The 16,972-nt window shown below is 33.1% G+C and overlaps 2 protein-coding genes across 3 annotated transcripts; both read left to right on the forward strand.

Annotated features, from left to right (window-relative positions):
• The first annotated feature begins 2,704 nt into the window (after positions 1 to 2,704).
• LOC114415051 lies at positions 2,705 to 7,085 on the forward strand. Of its 2 annotated transcripts, none has more exons than XM_028379556.1 (5): positions 2,705 to 2,985; positions 3,611 to 3,825; positions 6,263 to 6,541; positions 6,705 to 6,748; positions 6,830 to 7,085. In XM_028379556.1, the coding sequence occupies exons 1-3, from the start codon at positions 2,896 to 2,898 to the stop codon at positions 6,531 to 6,533; spliced, it is 576 nt and encodes a 191-aa protein (XP_028235357.1). In that variant the 5' UTR covers positions 2,705 to 2,895; the 3' UTR covers positions 6,534 to 6,541; positions 6,705 to 6,748; positions 6,830 to 7,085. The 2 variants fall into 2 exon arrangements, with proteins under 2 accessions (XP_028235357.1, XP_028235356.1); XM_028379555.1 differs by having other exon boundaries at positions 6,843 to 7,085.
• Positions 7,086 to 8,296: 1,211 nt separating this feature from the next.
• LOC114415053 (protein arginine N-methyltransferase 1.5-like) lies at positions 8,297 to 16,825 on the forward strand. The gene is made up of 23 exons (XM_028379557.1): positions 8,297 to 8,627; positions 9,684 to 9,801; positions 9,920 to 10,029; positions 11,112 to 11,201; positions 11,307 to 11,372; positions 11,671 to 11,750; positions 11,918 to 11,993; positions 12,097 to 12,183; positions 12,388 to 12,454; positions 12,776 to 12,867; positions 12,954 to 12,989; positions 13,103 to 13,171; positions 13,621 to 13,689; positions 13,823 to 13,876; positions 13,996 to 14,070; positions 14,461 to 14,553; positions 14,633 to 14,736; positions 14,954 to 15,002; positions 15,091 to 15,177; positions 15,354 to 15,459; positions 15,543 to 15,630; positions 16,249 to 16,342; positions 16,460 to 16,825. Exons 1-23 carry the CDS (start codon positions 8,490 to 8,492, stop codon positions 16,541 to 16,543), a joined length of 1,932 nt encoding a protein of 643 aa, XP_028235358.1. The 5' UTR covers positions 8,297 to 8,489; the 3' UTR covers positions 16,544 to 16,825.
• The last annotated feature ends 147 nt before the right edge of the window (positions 16,826 to 16,972 follow it).

Below are 16,972 nucleotides of genomic sequence, written 5' to 3' on the forward strand. Positions count from 1 at the left end.
TCCTTTTCCCCAACTAAATATATCCTAAGGTTTCATTTGGTAGAGATTAAAGAGAGTGAAAAAAAGTGGATTGAACATTAAAATTTTGTGCAACTTATACTTTTATTCTCTACTTTAATTTAAAATTTTCATTTTTTTCTTTGTACCCTGGCAAACATACACTAAAGGATAACTTAAAAGATCTCAAGTAGAAATTGAAGACTTTAAACAATATTTTTTTGGGGAACTTACAAACGATAATACATCACATTGAACAGGAGAATGATGATTTGGATAGGGAGGGAGATGAGGTGCTGTAAGTGAGGGGAATGTTGCTTGGAAGAATAATTTACAATAACTTTGACAGATGATAAATATGCATAACGAGTCTTTAATGAGACAAAAGGTAAGAGCTAAGGGGATTAAAGAGATGTAAATTCCAAGTACCGCCATGTGGTGGTAATGTGGATGAGAAGAAAAAAAAAACATGATGAAATTGATGGCAGGTGGGTTGAAGAACCTACAAGAGTAAAAGGAGAACTAAAAAAAAAAAAAGAAGATTCAAAGAGGAGGAATGCGAAAGACATTGCTGGGAGGAGGTAAAGTTCTTAGAGATTAAGGAGGAAGATAATGATTTCTTTGTATTTATATTTGAGGAATAGGAGGTAAGGGAGGCGGGTTGGGTAGTATCAATTAATATATTTTTAAATAATTTTTTAATTATAGAGCCTCATATTTATATAATTTTTAGATTCCTCCTTTCAGGTGTCTTCATTTTATTCATGTATTTCTCGCGCTCACGTTAGAAGCCTGTGATGAGCTATTCTTTGTCCATGCCTTATATCTTTTGCCCATGCAATCACTCCCCCCCTTGTCAACTCCTCAAATGTTACAAGTCCACTGGTTTTCGTTTGGTTCGTTCTCGAAACACACATCTTAGAGAGGTAATGTATGAATGAAAGTAATTTATCGCTTATTGGGGTTGGGGATAGATATTTACCCACACTTTATCATGAGAATGGATGCAAGAATGACTATTATAGTATCCGTTATGCTTGCCCAGCTCCTCACATATATATCATAAATATTAAATATTAATGTATTAAAATATGTTACTTATGTAAATAATTTATATTATATATATACTTTTTTATAAAAAAATTATATTTTTCTAATTTTGTGACTAACAATAACAGTTTAACATATAATAGTGAATTCCAATTCAACATATCTTATGTTAAATTTCTTTAATATTTTATTTAAGAATATTAAACTATTATTTTTTATGTGCAAATTTATGAATTTGTCGATAAATTCTTTTAAGACTGACTTCAAATTGTGAATGATATTTTGTGTTATTCGAAGCTTCAACTTTTTTTTTGAAAATATTTGGTGCTTATATTAGTAGTTTAGATTTTTGTCTATATTTAATGGCTTATCTTTGTAATGTTTGATGATTATATTTATAATGTTTATTTATGAAGTAAATTTCAACAAATCAATGTTTGTTTATTTTTAATAATACCTTCGGTCTCATATATAAGAAATAAAATGCAATATTTTTTTTGTCCTAATGATGAAAAACACAGGACTATTTTATTGTTAATTTTTTTATTTAATCCTAGTTAACTAGGAGGTATATTAATGATATGCATTCATTTTTTTTATGAAAATGAGTATACTTGTTGAGCTATCAACAAAACAATGTTTACTCATTAGCTAAAAAATATATTTAAAAAATAATCATCTCTTAAATTACACGAGTAGTCTTGAAATAAAAATTTATGAAATTAACTAATCTAATCATTTATATTATTCTTAAATTTTTGATGATGAATTATGTAATCATTTATTATATATAGAGAGAGAATCAAATGTAATATTATGTTTATTTATTTTAATGTTATATTTGAATTAGTTAAGAGTAAATTTTTAATTTATTTATAATAATTTTTTAATCAATATATTTTATTCATTTATTTATTAACTTTATATATAAATAAAGTGTGAGTTAGAGATAAAATATGTGTATATAAATATCAAGCAGGAATGAGAATAAGATTAAAGTAGTTATTCCACAAATATTACATGACTACGAGTATGCAAGTATAAAGATAAATATTATACATATTGAATCCATTGGGATCCCTAATGCCATGGTCTGAAATCACTTTGTAATGTGCTCTATCAAAGCAATGATGATATCTTTTGTTTTTGGTTGTTACTTATTGGTTTAGAGATATCTCCACTGCCAATCAATTTTCGGTTGTTTTTGGTATGTGAAAACTTTCACGTTTTTGAAGTTCGTGGGCCAACACTGATTAAAGAGAGGGAAAAGATTATAGCTAAAACTACAAAATTATCCTTCCTTTTAGATAATTTTTTGAAAGAAAAAAAAAGAGTTTTTTGTCCATAAGAAAATCAAGAGTGTGAGTGTGAACCTTAAAAATCAAGAGTGAGAGTAAAAAAGATCTAACCTAGTCTTAACTGCAAACGCTTTTAATTCGGGACGGATTATTTTGGAAAAATGATTATTTTTGTAAACACTAAGATAATAATTATCGTTACTGATAAAAACAAAGATAATAATTATGTTAAAAAATCAAATTTAAATGTTTTAATGTTTGATAAAAAAAAGTATCGATAAACAATTTAAATTTAAACTTTTAAAAAATCAATTAACCAAATAGATAAATAAATGTCGATATCGTAATGATTCCGCCGTCCTTGTTACGGGTGATTCTATCTAAGTTGACGTTTTAGCAGTCGTCGCTGCCAGCCTAGTCTACCATAACGTAATCGAGATTTTCGCTATTCACACAATCCCTTCACACTCTTAATTTACGCTTTCTGTTCAGCTTCGTTGTGCGGTACATTTTCTTTGTCCCTTCCCTTCTCCTCTCGACGCAGGACACTATGGCCGTCACCGTCAAACTAATGGCTCTCATTGTTTCCTTTTTCGGCCTCTTGTCTTTCATTTTGGGAGTCATAGCCGAGAACAAAAAGGTAATCAATTATTTTTCTGCAAGTATTTATCTGTGACATCTTTTTAAATCGAACGGGTTAATCTTTGTTTGATCAATTATAAATTGAGTATGAATATTGTATGATATGATTGATATATAACTTGTCTGTTAAGTTAAGTATGTGATTAAGATTTTGATGGTTAGAATTGGGAGATTAATTTCCTTAAATAGATCCCGATAATTGGTATATCAAAAGATTAGTCCTTCATATATTAATAGATGTTTGGATTAAAGTTAAAAAAACTCAAAAACATATTTACTGACTAAACAACACTTATTTTCTTCTGCATTTGGTGTATTCAAATTTGTTATTGTACATTGGAATTTTCAAGATATCTTAGGTTTAAAAAATGACATATATGAACTGGGTCATGTGTACACATAAAATTTGTTAATAAGAGGTATTAGATTGATTTGGCGATTAAGAAAGAAGGAAAAGAATGAAAAGTCATAAATTTCACCCTTATGCGGACAAAAAACTAATAAATTAATCACCATTGACCTTTAAAAAAATCAAATTTGTTGATTGGGCAAGGTAATATGAAATTGCTTAGTGTGTGATAAAATAGAGCGGAAATTCTGAATATTTGTTTTAATAATTACAGCCTCCTGCTGGAATGCCCGTGCCCGTCAAGGATGGTGTGACATGCAAGTTCTCAGCCGATCTAACACTTGCATTGGGGTATCTTTCTGTAATTTTTCTTATTGCTTCCACAGTGGTTGGATATCTCTCTCTGTTTTACCCTTACAAAGGGAAAGCTGTTCCACAAAGAGTTCTCTTTAAAAGCACGACTTTCATGGTTTTCTTCAATGTTGCATTGTAAGTAGTGTTTTCTTATCCATTTCTTATGGTTTAATTTTTCAATTGGAGTTGTGTCCTTGATAGAATTGAACAGAGGAAGAGAATGTGTATTGTTATTATTATTATGGTGCCTCCAACACCCAAGACATAATAGAAATGAGTTTCGAGGTTTCACCACCCTCCACTTCCTAATTCTTCCTTCCCTCTAATTTCAATCTAATAGATTCATTCCCTCTAATTCCCTTCTAATAGATTATTTATAGTTTCTTAACTAACAGTTAATTATCCTAGTTATCCTAACTAATTGACAGCTAACATACATTTTTCCCTCATCTATCAATAACCCCCCCCCCCTTCAAGATGGACCTTGTCCTTAAGGTCGAGTTGAGGAAAACAACCTTCATTTCATAAGCAAGGGTCTCCTTCGTCCCCTTCTTCCATATTCATTAATCTGAACTGTTTATTCATACACTCATGAGTAAGATTGTACTCTTCTTCCCAGGTGAAACATTCTTATTTCCTCATTTACTTCAGTGTGTGACAAATTATGAAAGGTTCTTCTACCTTGCCATATCAACTACCTTATTATTTGTTAGTTGTCAATCTCTTACAAATTTCTAACTCGAATAACTAGGTTTATGTAGATCATACCCCTTGTTATTACTCAAGGGTAACTTCCCTAAAACTCTGTTCTTATCCTCCATTCTTCGAGCTTTAATCATAACTTCCATCAAGTTCTTTGGTTCATGAAGCCTTACCTACCTTAGTTCTAATCTCTTCCATAAACCTCTTGAGGAACACTTCCACCAGAAATGACTCCTCCAACCCCTTCACCATTCCAACGCACTTCTCAAATTGACATATGAATCCTTGCATTGTCTCTTCTTGTTCCAGTGCTAGCAACGATTAAACAGGATTTCCCAAGCTAGTAGCTTGAAACCTTTGGGTGACAACAATCTTGAATCCATCCCAAGAATGGTTTGTGTTCCAAGATTCCCACCATTGGAACCAACCCAGAGCTTCCTCATCCATCGCGACCATTACAGCTTCCAACTTGTCCTCTTCCCTTACGGCACGCAATCAAAAATATCTTTCGATTTTTGTCAATTAGCCCATAGGATCCTCACTGTCGAATATGGGCATTTCCAAATTCCTCCACGATTGCCGTCATGCGCCGTAGCACCCTCATCTCCTCCGCTCGCGTCAACTGTGTGAATGTTCGTGAATGTTCGTAGTAGGAGATTTTTTCTCCCATGCCGCTGACAACCTTTGTATCATCCCTTCGATCGAACTTAACTGCGATTCCACTACTTCGGGATTCTCTTCTTTCACTTTCTCCATGGCTTCCATGCGCGTCTCCATTCTCGCGTTTGCCTTCGTCACCATTAACAATTCCACGCTCCAAGATTGGAGCTCTAATACCAGTTGATAGAACTAGACCAGAAACAGAGGAAGAGAATGTGTATTATTATTATTATGGGGCCTCCAACACCCAAGACAAAATATAGATGAGTTTCGATTATTGTGGTATCTTCTGAGAGTAAAATGCTGGACCCTGTTTAGGGTGAATTGCAGTGAAAAGAAGAGAGATACAAGAAGAAAAAAGATAGAGTGAAAATGAGATGGAAGAGAAAAAATGAACGTATATTGGGTATTTTCTGTTTCCCTCAATAAAAGGTTGTTACAACTCCATTGACAAGTGAGCAGTTTTAGTTGTAATGTAAGTATGTAACATGATTTCTCTAGGGTGGCTTATGCAACAAATTACTTGTTACTCTTCCTACTTTGGTTTCATGATTCATTATGTTATGTGTCCTCCAAATTGTTTATATTTTAAAACGAAAAAGATACTTGGACACCCAAAAGGTGTCTACACCTAGAGACAGATGCCAATGGAGTGTTTGTATTATTTGAGTGTCCAAAAATCAAAACTCTTTTCAAAATAAGTCTGTTTCAGTCAATGCAATGCAAAATACATGTTGATTGCTGCTAGTAGAAATGTAGAATGCATCCACTATCTGACACCATAAATGGTATTTTAATTAATGGAGTTCACTCTCTGAACATTAAAAAAAATTAATACCATGTGACATCTGATACAATTATTTATATGCAATGTATCTCTCATTTTTTATTTTTTATTTTTACTTTTTCTATATACACGAATCTAAAAAGTACTCCCTAAAATGAAATCAGACAACATTTTTGTTGTCCCATTTTGAAGTTCGTATGAAACATTTTTGTATCTTCTGGGTAGTACTTTATACTGAGCACCTGGCAGTCATGATATAAAAGATTATGCACTGGATTGACTGTACTCTGGAATCTTTGTATCCTTATGCACTCTACCTATTTATATTATATTATTAATTTTATGTCATATTCATCTCCTTATCTGTATATCTTGTAATTCCCGCTGAATGAATTTTCTTCGTATAATTATGTATTCATTTAGGTTTTCGACTGGACTAGCTCTAACTATGCTGTTATGGCCAACAATCACTGAACACCTTCACCTTAAACGCAATGTGCATCATGATCTCACATATACATGCCCCACTGCTAAAACTGGTCTGCTTGGAGGTGGTGCCTTTTTATCCCTTGATTCATCCCTCTTTTGGTTAGTTGCACTTATGCTGGCTGACAATGCTCGGGAGGATTTTTTGGATGAAGACAAAGATGTTGAACTTCCCTCACATGTTAATCATGCAGATATGATCATATAGCAGTGAATGTAAGTGCTTGAGTTGTGTTACAGAGAATAAATATAGAAGCATCATACTGCATAGTTAATTTTTCCTTGTTTTCAAACGTGTTGATGAAATATGAAAGTAAATACTTTACATTTTGTTAACTTGATATATTGAAATTGACTTTGGTTGGTTGTTATATTGAAGTTGAAGAGGCGTCTCCAAATATACCATCTAGCGTGAAAGAAAGGGTAAGTATTTCACTTTGCTTAATCTAACTTGTGTACTTCAGATATTCGGTGAGTAAATTAATTTGTTGTTGCTCATATAAGTATGTTTATGCAGGTTTATCTCTGGAACTATATACCAAGTGATGTTGAAAGTCTACATATAAAACGACAATAAAGTTGTAGTAGGACCTGTAGGAACTCTGAAAATGCAATTAAAGATTAGTTTTTCTTTTGAGTTATTCGAGACATATGTTGCAGATTTGTTTATATGAAATTTGATTTCTATTTCTCCATTGGACAAACTTAGTTATTCTTTTTTATTTGAAAATGAGAAACTTAGTCTCTTTTATAATTCAAATATTGATTTTGTTTTCTTTAATTGATGTTTTGTAAATGTTTTGATGTTGATAATTCTTATAACGTGATATTGCATCAAATATAATGGTGCGAGGCTTAAATTAATTGGGAAATCTGCCTTCTTATTGCATAAGCATTAAGCCACATTAGATATCTCTTTAAGCCAACAACTCACAAGTCTTGTGTTAGAGAAAATTCTTAGAACCCTTAATTTTATCACATTTTGAGGACAGCGTTAAGTGTATTAAGGGGAAAAAAATAAAAGAAAATTATGTGGCATTTGTCAAGGATGTCTTAAATTAGTTTTCCCTTTCCTACAAGATCTTGGAATGAAAATAATAATGCTTTAATACGTCCATGGATGATTACTCAATATATGATTACCTATACTTGATCGATATTTATGTGTTCAAGTTTTTGAGGTTGAAGTCAAACTTCAACTTGAAAATAAATTAAGGTTGTCAAATATCATTGTGATGATAAATACTGTAATGAATGAGGGAAAAAGTATGTCTAGAGTTCTTTGTGATTTTTCTGAATGAGTGTGAGATTGTTTAAGCCCAACATGAAATGAAGTCGTAGAATAATGGAGTTTGAGTCTTGAAATGTGTTTAATTTAGAGGATGGAAAGAGAAAATATATAAGTATAAGATAAATTTTTAATTAAAATAGAATATAAGAGATATGAGATCTACATAAGCTTCATACAATTTTTTCTCTATTTCTCCCCCTTCTCGCTCAACTAAAATAGTTAAAGACATGATAAGAAATATGTCAGATATACTTCTTTAATTTTAATAAGTGCAAAAAAAAAGAAAGTAAAATGTACTATTGTTATAACTTTTTAAAATTTATTTAAGTGATTTTTTTCAGGAAAACCTTAAAAAAATGCTAAAACATATTTGTTTACATATTCTTTATTATTATTGATAAAAATTACAAAATTAAGTCTGATACCTTATTTAACAAATCGTGTTTATGATTTTCTTATTTTTAATAATTTTTAATCAATAAAAAATGTTTTTTTGTTAAACTATAAAAAAGCGCGTGTTAAACTTAAAGAATGTGTTCAGGCTTATTCAAATCTTAAGTATCTGTAACATAAAAATAATCCAACCTAGTTCCATTAAAATCAGAAGCGGGTGTATTCATTTTCAATTTTTGAATTTTCTTTCAGTTTTGGGCTTTATTTCCAGTGTTAAGAAACCCCTCAACGGATAGTTCCAAAAAAGCCCACTCTGACTGTACACCGAAACCCTAGTGTTTTTGTTTGGTGGCCGTAGCAGCTTCTTCTACAAAACCCTACCAAAACCCTCACCACCACTCTGTGAAGTGAACACACCATGTTTGAAATCGCTTGAGCCCACCCCTAACACGACCACAGTAATCGTTGAAGCAGCGAAAAATGCCTCTGGGAGAAAGGTCAGGGGATAAGAGCGAGTCTCGCTACTGCGGCGTAGAGACCGACTTCAACGATGACATGGCGCACGTCCTCCATTTCAACCTTTATTCTGGAAGCTTCGATTTCGTTGTTGCTCCTCTGGTTCGTGCCCTTCACTTTTCTTTTTTAATCATTTTTGCGTGTTTTTTTTGGTCTTAGACCTCAGGTATCCTCCGTTGGGACAATCTTGTTGGACTCAGATAGGATCGTTATGGACGATAATATTCTCCCTTCAAGTATTTAACGCAACTGCATATCAGGACTCGAACCCAATAAACCCACGGCAATTGATCCACGCACTTGGTGGTCATTGTTCCGTGTTTTACCTCACATGATTAGTGAAATAGAGTAATTAATTTATGGTGGCCAATTAGCCACTCACACTGCAACTTTAATGTTGCTCCTTTTTGTGTGTGATTGGTCAGTAAGCTCACCTAAACGAAATTTGCTCAAAGGGGCCTTTTACAGTGAAGCTGCTCCACTAGCGAGCCTTTTTGGGGTTTCATTGTATGGCTCTACTGAACTACATTTCACAACACATGTAAAATGTAACCACCATTTCCTTATGCCTTACCATCTGAGGGTTAAAATCTCCCTTGTTTAAAGAAAACCAAACTTTTACGTTCATATTCACCATGTTTTGCTCAAAGAAGAACTTAAGTAGGGTTTGTGCTTGTGTGTTGTGTTTGGTGTGTTTTGTTTACTCTTACGGTAGCCAATTAGCCAGTCATATAGCGGCTTGCTGCTGCATTTTATGTATGTCTGGTCAGTAAGCATACCCAAAGTAACAATGTCTGATGGTTTACTTGTGAAGCTGTTTCAACGTGGTTTCACTCTACAAGAGCTTTTTAGACTACACTGTTGAAACCTTGCATGTAATGAAATGAAGTTTCCTGGTAAAACCCTGTGCCTGCTAAAGTGGTTTAACTAGGTCTTTGTATATTCTTCATGGGATTTCTTTAGTATATGCAGTCTATTTTACTATTGGTGAAATCTGTTTATACACTTTGTCAGTTTGTCATCTGTGAATAAAATTTACCATTATACATCATTGAAGTAAAACTTTATTTTGTATGGCTCTACTAAACTTTATTTTGTCATCTGTGAATAAAACTTATGTTGTTTCCTACTGCCTGTTGATTTTATGGTGCAATTCAGATGGATCCTTCTTATAGGCCAAGTTTAGTTCAAAATGATGCTTTGGGGTCTGGTCTTCTGCCATTTGCTGGGTCAGACTTGGTCTTGAGTCCATCCCAATGGAGCAGTCATGTAGTGGGTACGAGCTATCTTGGTCTTAAAATCATTTGATAGTGAATTTTCTATTCTTTATTGACAGTCTTGTTGGATTCACAACTGTGTGAAAGTTCTCACGTAGCTTATTGCATTTTATTCAGGAAAAATTAGCTCATGGATAGATTTGGATTCAGAGGATGAAACCCTCAGGGTAGATTCTGAAACCACTCTTAGACAAGAAATTGCTTGGGCTTCTCATCTCTCTTTACAGGTTTGCTTTGGTATAACCAAATTGAAGAAACTTCAAAGTTCAAATTTTGTTGCTTTGATTGGTCTTTGTTCCTTAGATCAGTAGTTTTACTCATGTTAAATTGGTTGAGTTTCAAACTTTGCTTATTTTTTTTTAAATTACAAAAAGGCTTAATGTTCATTTTCATTCACAAATATTAACATTTTTTTGTGCTTTTAGAAATTTGATTGATTATCTATGATATTATTATTATTCCTCTAGGTTGCATGGATATGGTTATGGTTCCTGCGCTGTACCAGTATGAGTATGGATGGTAGTATGGCAACTTTTCAAATTATGATATTGTGTGATTCTGTATTAGATCACATTTAATAATTATATTCCTGTTCATTTTTTTTTATTTAAAAAATGTAATAGAAAAGTGCATTTAGTGATATATATTATGTAATACTTCCATCAACTTTTTTGCAGAAATAGAATTAGATAAATTTATCAATGAATTCCAAACCAATACAATAAAAAACCTTTGCTGCATGGCACTGAATCAGAATACTTTGCAACTCCCAAGTCATGTTCCAGGGAGATTTTTCTATTTCAGTATTCATATAGGAATAGGGAGTTGCTGCACAAATTTTCTGAAGTTTCTTGAAACACAGCCAAAACACTGCCTTTGATGAATTTTCATGCCTAAGATGTACTGGCTTGGAGAGCCAAATTGTATTGGCTGGCATGCAAACCATTAAGGGGATAAAAGTACACTTTTGTATTGGGTATGTAAATGGATGTGTATGGCTTATTATTTTTTGTACCTATGCTTTATGCTTTATTCCTTCCCATAAGTAGATTCCATATTTCTGTTGCGTAGATTATGTAGAAAGTTAATTTTGGCTAAGTTTTGCCCTGCAAAATCTGTCGTTGTGTACATTTTAGTCACCTTTTGTGTTCGATGGGTAAAGTATTATTGATTGAGTTAACTTATGCTTATATCTGTTAGTAAGCTGTGTAACGCAACATTGTGTCATACTTTGACCTGTTACCCACAGAAAAATCCTTTATTGGCCGAGTTGTATATGTTTTTTCTAATTCCTTTTAATATGTTGCAGGCCTGCCTTCTTCCTGCCCCCAAGGGAACTTCTTGTGCTAATTATGCTAGATGTGTGAATCAGATTTTACAGGGTTCAAATAATATGCAGGTGTCACTCTATGTTGAAGTTTTATGTCTGGTTTATTTGTCTTTCCTTCATGAATGTCATTTTCTCCAATCTTATATTTATTCTTTCTTTAACTTTGTAATGCAGTTGTGGCTTAGGCTTCCATTGGTGAAGCCTGATGATGACTCTATGGATGCAAAGTCTGTTGCTTTGGTGAGTAAATAAGTACAGTGATGTTGTGGATGTCTTGTCTTCAATTCATACTTTTTTACTCAAACTGCTGGATATTGAACTTTTGGTTCTTAAGTTGAACAAGACACAATACTCAAGATTTATCTGTTGTTGTTTTTCCATGTGTTTTTTTTTTCTTTTTTCTCTTCTATGTTATATGGGCTGATGATCAAATTATTGAGGGTTGGATGATTGGGTCATGAAATTTAAGGCTCATTCTAGACCAAAAAAGTTTGGATGCTGATTTATTTTTTCAGAACTAAATGATCCTGATTTTTAGGTTGACTACTGGGAAACTTGGAATTCATTTCGTCTGCTGTGTGAGCATCATAGTCAACTGTCAGTTGCACTTGATATTCTGTGAGTAGTCTACACTTTAGTCCTTTCATCATCTATACTTTGTTTACTCTGATCTTGGATTTTGTGGCTGGATTTTTGATCCTAATTCCTAAATTTGTTTTTATAATTGTCTCAATTTTTTTGAGTTCCTAAGTCCTGTTGATTTTTCTTGGAAATTTATTCATTAGGAGTACTCTTCCTTCCCCAAATTCACTAGGACGTTGGTTTGGGGAGCCTCTTAGAGCAGCTATATTACATACTGATGTAAGTATAACTTGGTTTATAATTCATTTTTCAAATATCAACAATGGTGATGCTGTTTGTTGTCTAAAGTCATAATGGTTTGTTTTGATTGGAATTTTGCCAGTGCTTTCTAACTAATTCTCATGGCTCTCCATGCCTCTCCAAGCGTCACCAGAGTTTAATTACTGGTGTTTTTAATCATTCTATTCAGGTAAACCATTTAATTTCTTTTAATGTTGTATTGTAAATATTGAAGCAATATTTTGTGAGGATTTCTACTGTCTTGCTGTCTTACAATTCTTGTTTTCTAGATAATGCATTTCTGCTTGATTGATAATAAGATATAGAATTTAAGTTCCATGTCTTTGTTTTCCATTGAAAGGGTACTGAGTGATAATTTGAAACATTTGTGTAGATCATTATATCTGGAAATTCAGTTCATACAAAAGCAAGTATGGATGCAAATGATAATTCTGGTACAGGTAAGTTCCTTTTCTTGGTTTTTAGATTTGGTATCTTGATTTTGAAGATCAGTAGTTAGAATATCTTTTCTTCCCCTTAAACTAGTTTTTCAATGTTTTCCTAATTATTATGATCCCACTTTTATTTATCTTGCGTCTAGGTTACAAGAACCATCACTATTGCCTATGTAATTTATTTAGGGATCTCTTCTTCCATTCTCTGTGTGTGTTTGTGCTTCATGTATGGAATGTGAAAGTTTTGATTTGTTGTTCCACTGTTTCTTCAAATATGTTGCCCTTGGCCAAAGTCTTCTGTTTATAGTAAGTATTTTTGCATGTCAGATTCACAAAGACATCCCTTGCGGCCATATCTGGACTACGTTGGATATCTTTACCAAAGAATGGATCCTCTTCCTGAGCAAGAACGTTTTGAGGTATCTATCTTGACATTTGTTGAACTTACAGGCATAGCATTATATGCAATTATATTTTGCTTGACCCTCTCAGCATCTTATGCCAGCTTGGTTACAGGGATTTTTTACAGTCACCCTTGCAAGTAAGCATTCCTTCCTCTGCTTCTTTCTATGTTGTTATTGGCTTCTATGTTACTATCTGATTATTCTGCACTTTGAGATAAATAATTTTGAAGGTTTTACTATTCTTTTGCAGCCTTTGATGGATAATTTAGAGGCTCAGACTTACGAGACTTTTGAGAGAGATGCAATGAAATACATTCAGGTATGGCAATGTATGCTTGCTATTCTCAACTTAATGTATCCATTTTATGAATATATTTCCTTTATGAAACCATTGTAGTTGATAGTTGGCAGAGTCCCCATGGCATGTGATTCTTGAACAATTGAGCTGCCTAGAGTACTGATTGAAGTTGATTAGTTATAGCACTTCTGTTGATGTGATGAGCATTATGTTTGGCCTATCCTATCAACCAAAGATGTTTGTTTTTTTATAAGTTGAGGTGATCTAGATTGTATTTTATTTATGAGTTTTTGGAACAATTTGATTTTCAATATTCCTGGAAATGAAGGTATATAATAGAAGGCATTTGAATTACGCATGGCCTTAGTAAGCTGTCTTTTTTGTCAATGAAGTTCAAGGCTGTGACTTGGGGGATAACTTGAGTTTTTGGTTTCTTTGTGTAATCTAACTGTTAGCTTTCCTTTTGACAGTACCAAAGAGCAGTTAGTAAAGCATTGCTGGACAGGGTTCCTGATGAAGAGGCATCTGTTAAAACCATTGTAAGATTTGTTTCTCATGCACCAGTGGAGAATTGAAGATTAGTTTTTTAGGGTGTGATACATAGAATTGAAGATTTGTTTCTCATGCACCAGTGGAGAATTGAAGATTAGTTTTTTTTGCTCATGTGGCCAGGTATTGATGGTTGTGGGGGCAGGGCGTGGGCCTCTTGTGCGGGCTTCATTACAGGTGTGATTTTGTTCCTTACATTGATGAATTTTGACATTGTTTAGTATAAATCACGTTCTGTGAAATGTGGATTTTGGTGTATCCTATTCCTTGGTGATTTTTGTCATATTCATATTTAGGCTGCTGAAGAAACTGGGCGGAAGCTCAAAGTTTATGCTGTTGAAAAGAATCCGAATGCTGTTGTTACCCTACATGTAAGTTTTGGATCTTTCCACATTTATGATGATTCCATGAATTTATGTGCCATTGTACAGTATAATGTTATTAGTATTTTTTACTGTATTTGGTGAATTCAAATACATGACCTAAATTTCATTAAGTTTTAGATTTGGTAAAAATATTTGTTACAGACTTAAATGTTTGCCAAATCTCTTTGTTGTGCATTTTGTTTTATTTTTATAATCATAAATGTGATTTTAACATTATGCTAAGTTACTAACTGTAATGGTTTGTTACCAAGTGCCTTGAGTCAGTAAGAAACATTTGTCTTGGGTGTCAATGTTTGGTCAATGTAACATTGTTTTTTGAATGTTAGTACTATCTTTCCTTTGTTTTAGACACAAGTCACTTTATTGTTGGAACAGGCATTAGTCAAGTTAGAAGGATGGGAGTATACTGTGACCATAGTCTCAAGTGACATGCGTCATTGGAATGCCCCTGAAAAAGCTGACATATTGGTATATATCTATGCTCACTAGTCAATTGTTTGACTTGTATTTTTTATACTCCACTGTCTGATTGTTGTTTTAAATTTAGGTTAGTGAATTGCTAGGTTCTTTTGGTGACAACGAACTGTCTCCTGAGTGCCTTGATGGAGCCCAGAGATTTCTAAAGCAAGATGGAATTTCAATACCATCTTCGTATGTAAATTGCTTCCACTCCATTTGTTGTTACTGACTTATCTTTCTTTTTAGTTTTTTTCTTTTTTTTTTCTAGGGTTATTTAATTTTACTGTACCCCATGTTAAGTCCCTCTAGTTAAAAGCTGCAGAGAATTGCATAGGAATTCTTGGGTATTTTGCTCAATGTAAATTTTAGGAATTGTTTGTGCTAACCATAGTAATCTTGGATGTTTCAGGTACACAAGTTTCCTCCAACCAGTGACAGCTTCAAAGTTATATAATGATGTATATATCTTTTACCTCCCAATTCCCTTGTTAAATTCACATTTAGAAAGTTAGTACTTCATATTATTTGCTTGTGGTTGTATTTCAGGTTAAGGCTCATAAAGACCTTGTACACTTTGAAACTGCTTATGTTGTGAAAATGCACAATGTAGCCAGACTTGCACCAACCCAACCTGTGAGTTTCTTTACACAGTTTGATTTTGTCTTTCACTTCAATCTATCCACCAATCTGATGATCGCTATGCCGTTTGAAGTCCTTGCATTGTTTCAAATTTTGCTATACTAAATATGTTTTTGCCTCATTAATTTTATATTGGTTCTTTTCTGCTCATTTTATTTTGATCTGTGTAGGTTTTTACATTTACTCATCCAAAGCACTCTGATACAGAAAGCAATCAGCGCCATAAAAAGTTGAATTTTGTGATACCTAATGACACTGGGTCAGCAATGGTACACGGTATGTGATGTTTTTATAGAATCCAAATTTGAGTATTTTTGGTTATCTTTTTGAGATTAACCTTGTATTCTCCTTGATCATAGGATTTGCTGGTTATTTTGATGCAACTCTTTACAAGGATGTGCATCTTGGAATTGAACCTTCAACGGCAACACCAAACATGTTCAGTTGGTATTGAGATTTATTTCTTTGTTTTGTTCTATTTTGGGATATGAGAAGTAATTTTATTGGTGTAGCAAAAAGGAAAGTAAAATACCAAAGGATAATATATCATCCTTACCATAGTAAACAAACTAAACACATCAATTAAGTAAATTAGATTATTTGATGTTATGTGTTGTTTATTTTTGTTTGAATAATTTGGCATTGTTTGTTAAAGGGGATTGTTTTTGAAGGTGATAATCTGCTAATTTGAATGGCAGCATTGTTTTCAAAAATACCATGACTCTTCCTAGGACAAGTTGATAGCACTACATTTGAGGATCAGAATCCCTAATGGCTTCTATGCATTATTTTGCAAGATGTTTATCAAATGATTCTCTTACAAGAAATACTAGATGTTTTATATAGTCCATGAGATTTAGGGGATTATTTATTTAAATTGTGTTAGCTCTAAATATTATGATGTTGCTTAACAGTTGACACTATATATATGCTGTTTTTCACTGCTGAATAAACTCTTCTCAAAATGAAAACAGTGCAGTAATAGTCTTGTGTCTTTTGAAAATTTAAAAGATTAGTGTATACGAGTCAATTTCTCAAACCATCCATTTTCTTCCCGTTCTGCAGGTTTGCAATATTTTTCCCATTAAGGACACCCATTTGTGTGGATCCCGGTTCTACACTTGAAGTACATTTTTGGCGTTGTTGTGGTTCTACAAAGGTTAATTTGATTTCACTTACAACTTCTGACGTTTCATATTTTTTCATTTGTTCACCCAATCATCTGTGTTTCCATTTAATAATATTGATTTCTATTTCTTATTGGAATCTGAAACAGGTTTGGTATGAGTGGTGTGTTGCCTCTCCCTCGTCGTCCCCAATTCACAACAGTAATGGACGTTCATACTGGGTTGGGCTTTAGTGCCTTGTATTTTCTAGAACAATCATAGACTTGAGTAGTTAAGTTTATAATGTTGCAAATCAGGGTGAAAAGTAAATACTCTGGTCATTTCAAGATTCAAGCAAAAGCTGAATACAATGTTTTTTGGAGCAAGCATCACGGTGGATCTCTTCATTTCAATTCATTGTGGGAAATTTTGTTGTACAATAAGATATTTGATTTGTTATTAGTGTCCTTAATGCATCGATCTAATGTAATTAATTTTATAGCATTCGTGTATCTCGAAGTTCTATTATTTGTTTCTCCCGTTTGTGTACGTGGCTTGCTTATTAGCGTTCCCCGAGTATGGTGACACTCTTTTAAACATGATATGCATCTTTTGAGATTAACTAATGAATTCTCGGCGTAGTTTTTTTTGTTAATCACTGAAATATATATTTTTTTGAACGG

The sequence above is a fragment of the Glycine soja genome, chromosome 6 (genome assembly GCF_004193775.1).
Source record: "Glycine soja cultivar W05 chromosome 6, ASM419377v2, whole genome shotgun sequence".
Lineage (NCBI taxonomy): Eukaryota > Viridiplantae > Streptophyta > Magnoliopsida > Fabales > Fabaceae > Glycine > Glycine soja.

Excerpts from the sequence above, each read along its gene's own strand:
- LOC114415051 (XM_028379556.1), top strand. The coding sequence starts at position 2,896 with ATGGCCGTCACCGTCAAACTAATGGCTCTCATTGTTTCCTTTTTCGGC. Across the intron at positions 2,986-3,610 it reads TCATAGCCGAGAACAAAAAG|CCTCCTGCTGGAATGCCCGT; the intron begins GTAATCAATTAT and ends TAATAATTACAG. Across the intron at positions 3,826-6,262 it reads GTTTTCTTCAATGTTGCATT|GTTTTCGACTGGACTAGCTC; the intron begins GTAAGTAGTGTT and ends GTATTCATTTAG.
- LOC114415053 (XM_028379557.1), top strand. The coding sequence starts at position 8,490 with ATGCCTCTGGGAGAAAGGTCAGGGGATAAGAGCGAGTCTCGCTACTGC. Across the intron at positions 11,202-11,306 it reads AGGGTTCAAATAATATGCAG|TTGTGGCTTAGGCTTCCATT; the intron begins GTGTCACTCTAT and ends TTTGTAATGCAG. Across the intron at positions 14,071-14,460 it reads ATGCTGTTGTTACCCTACAT|GCATTAGTCAAGTTAGAAGG; the intron begins GTAAGTTTTGGA and ends TTGTTGGAACAG.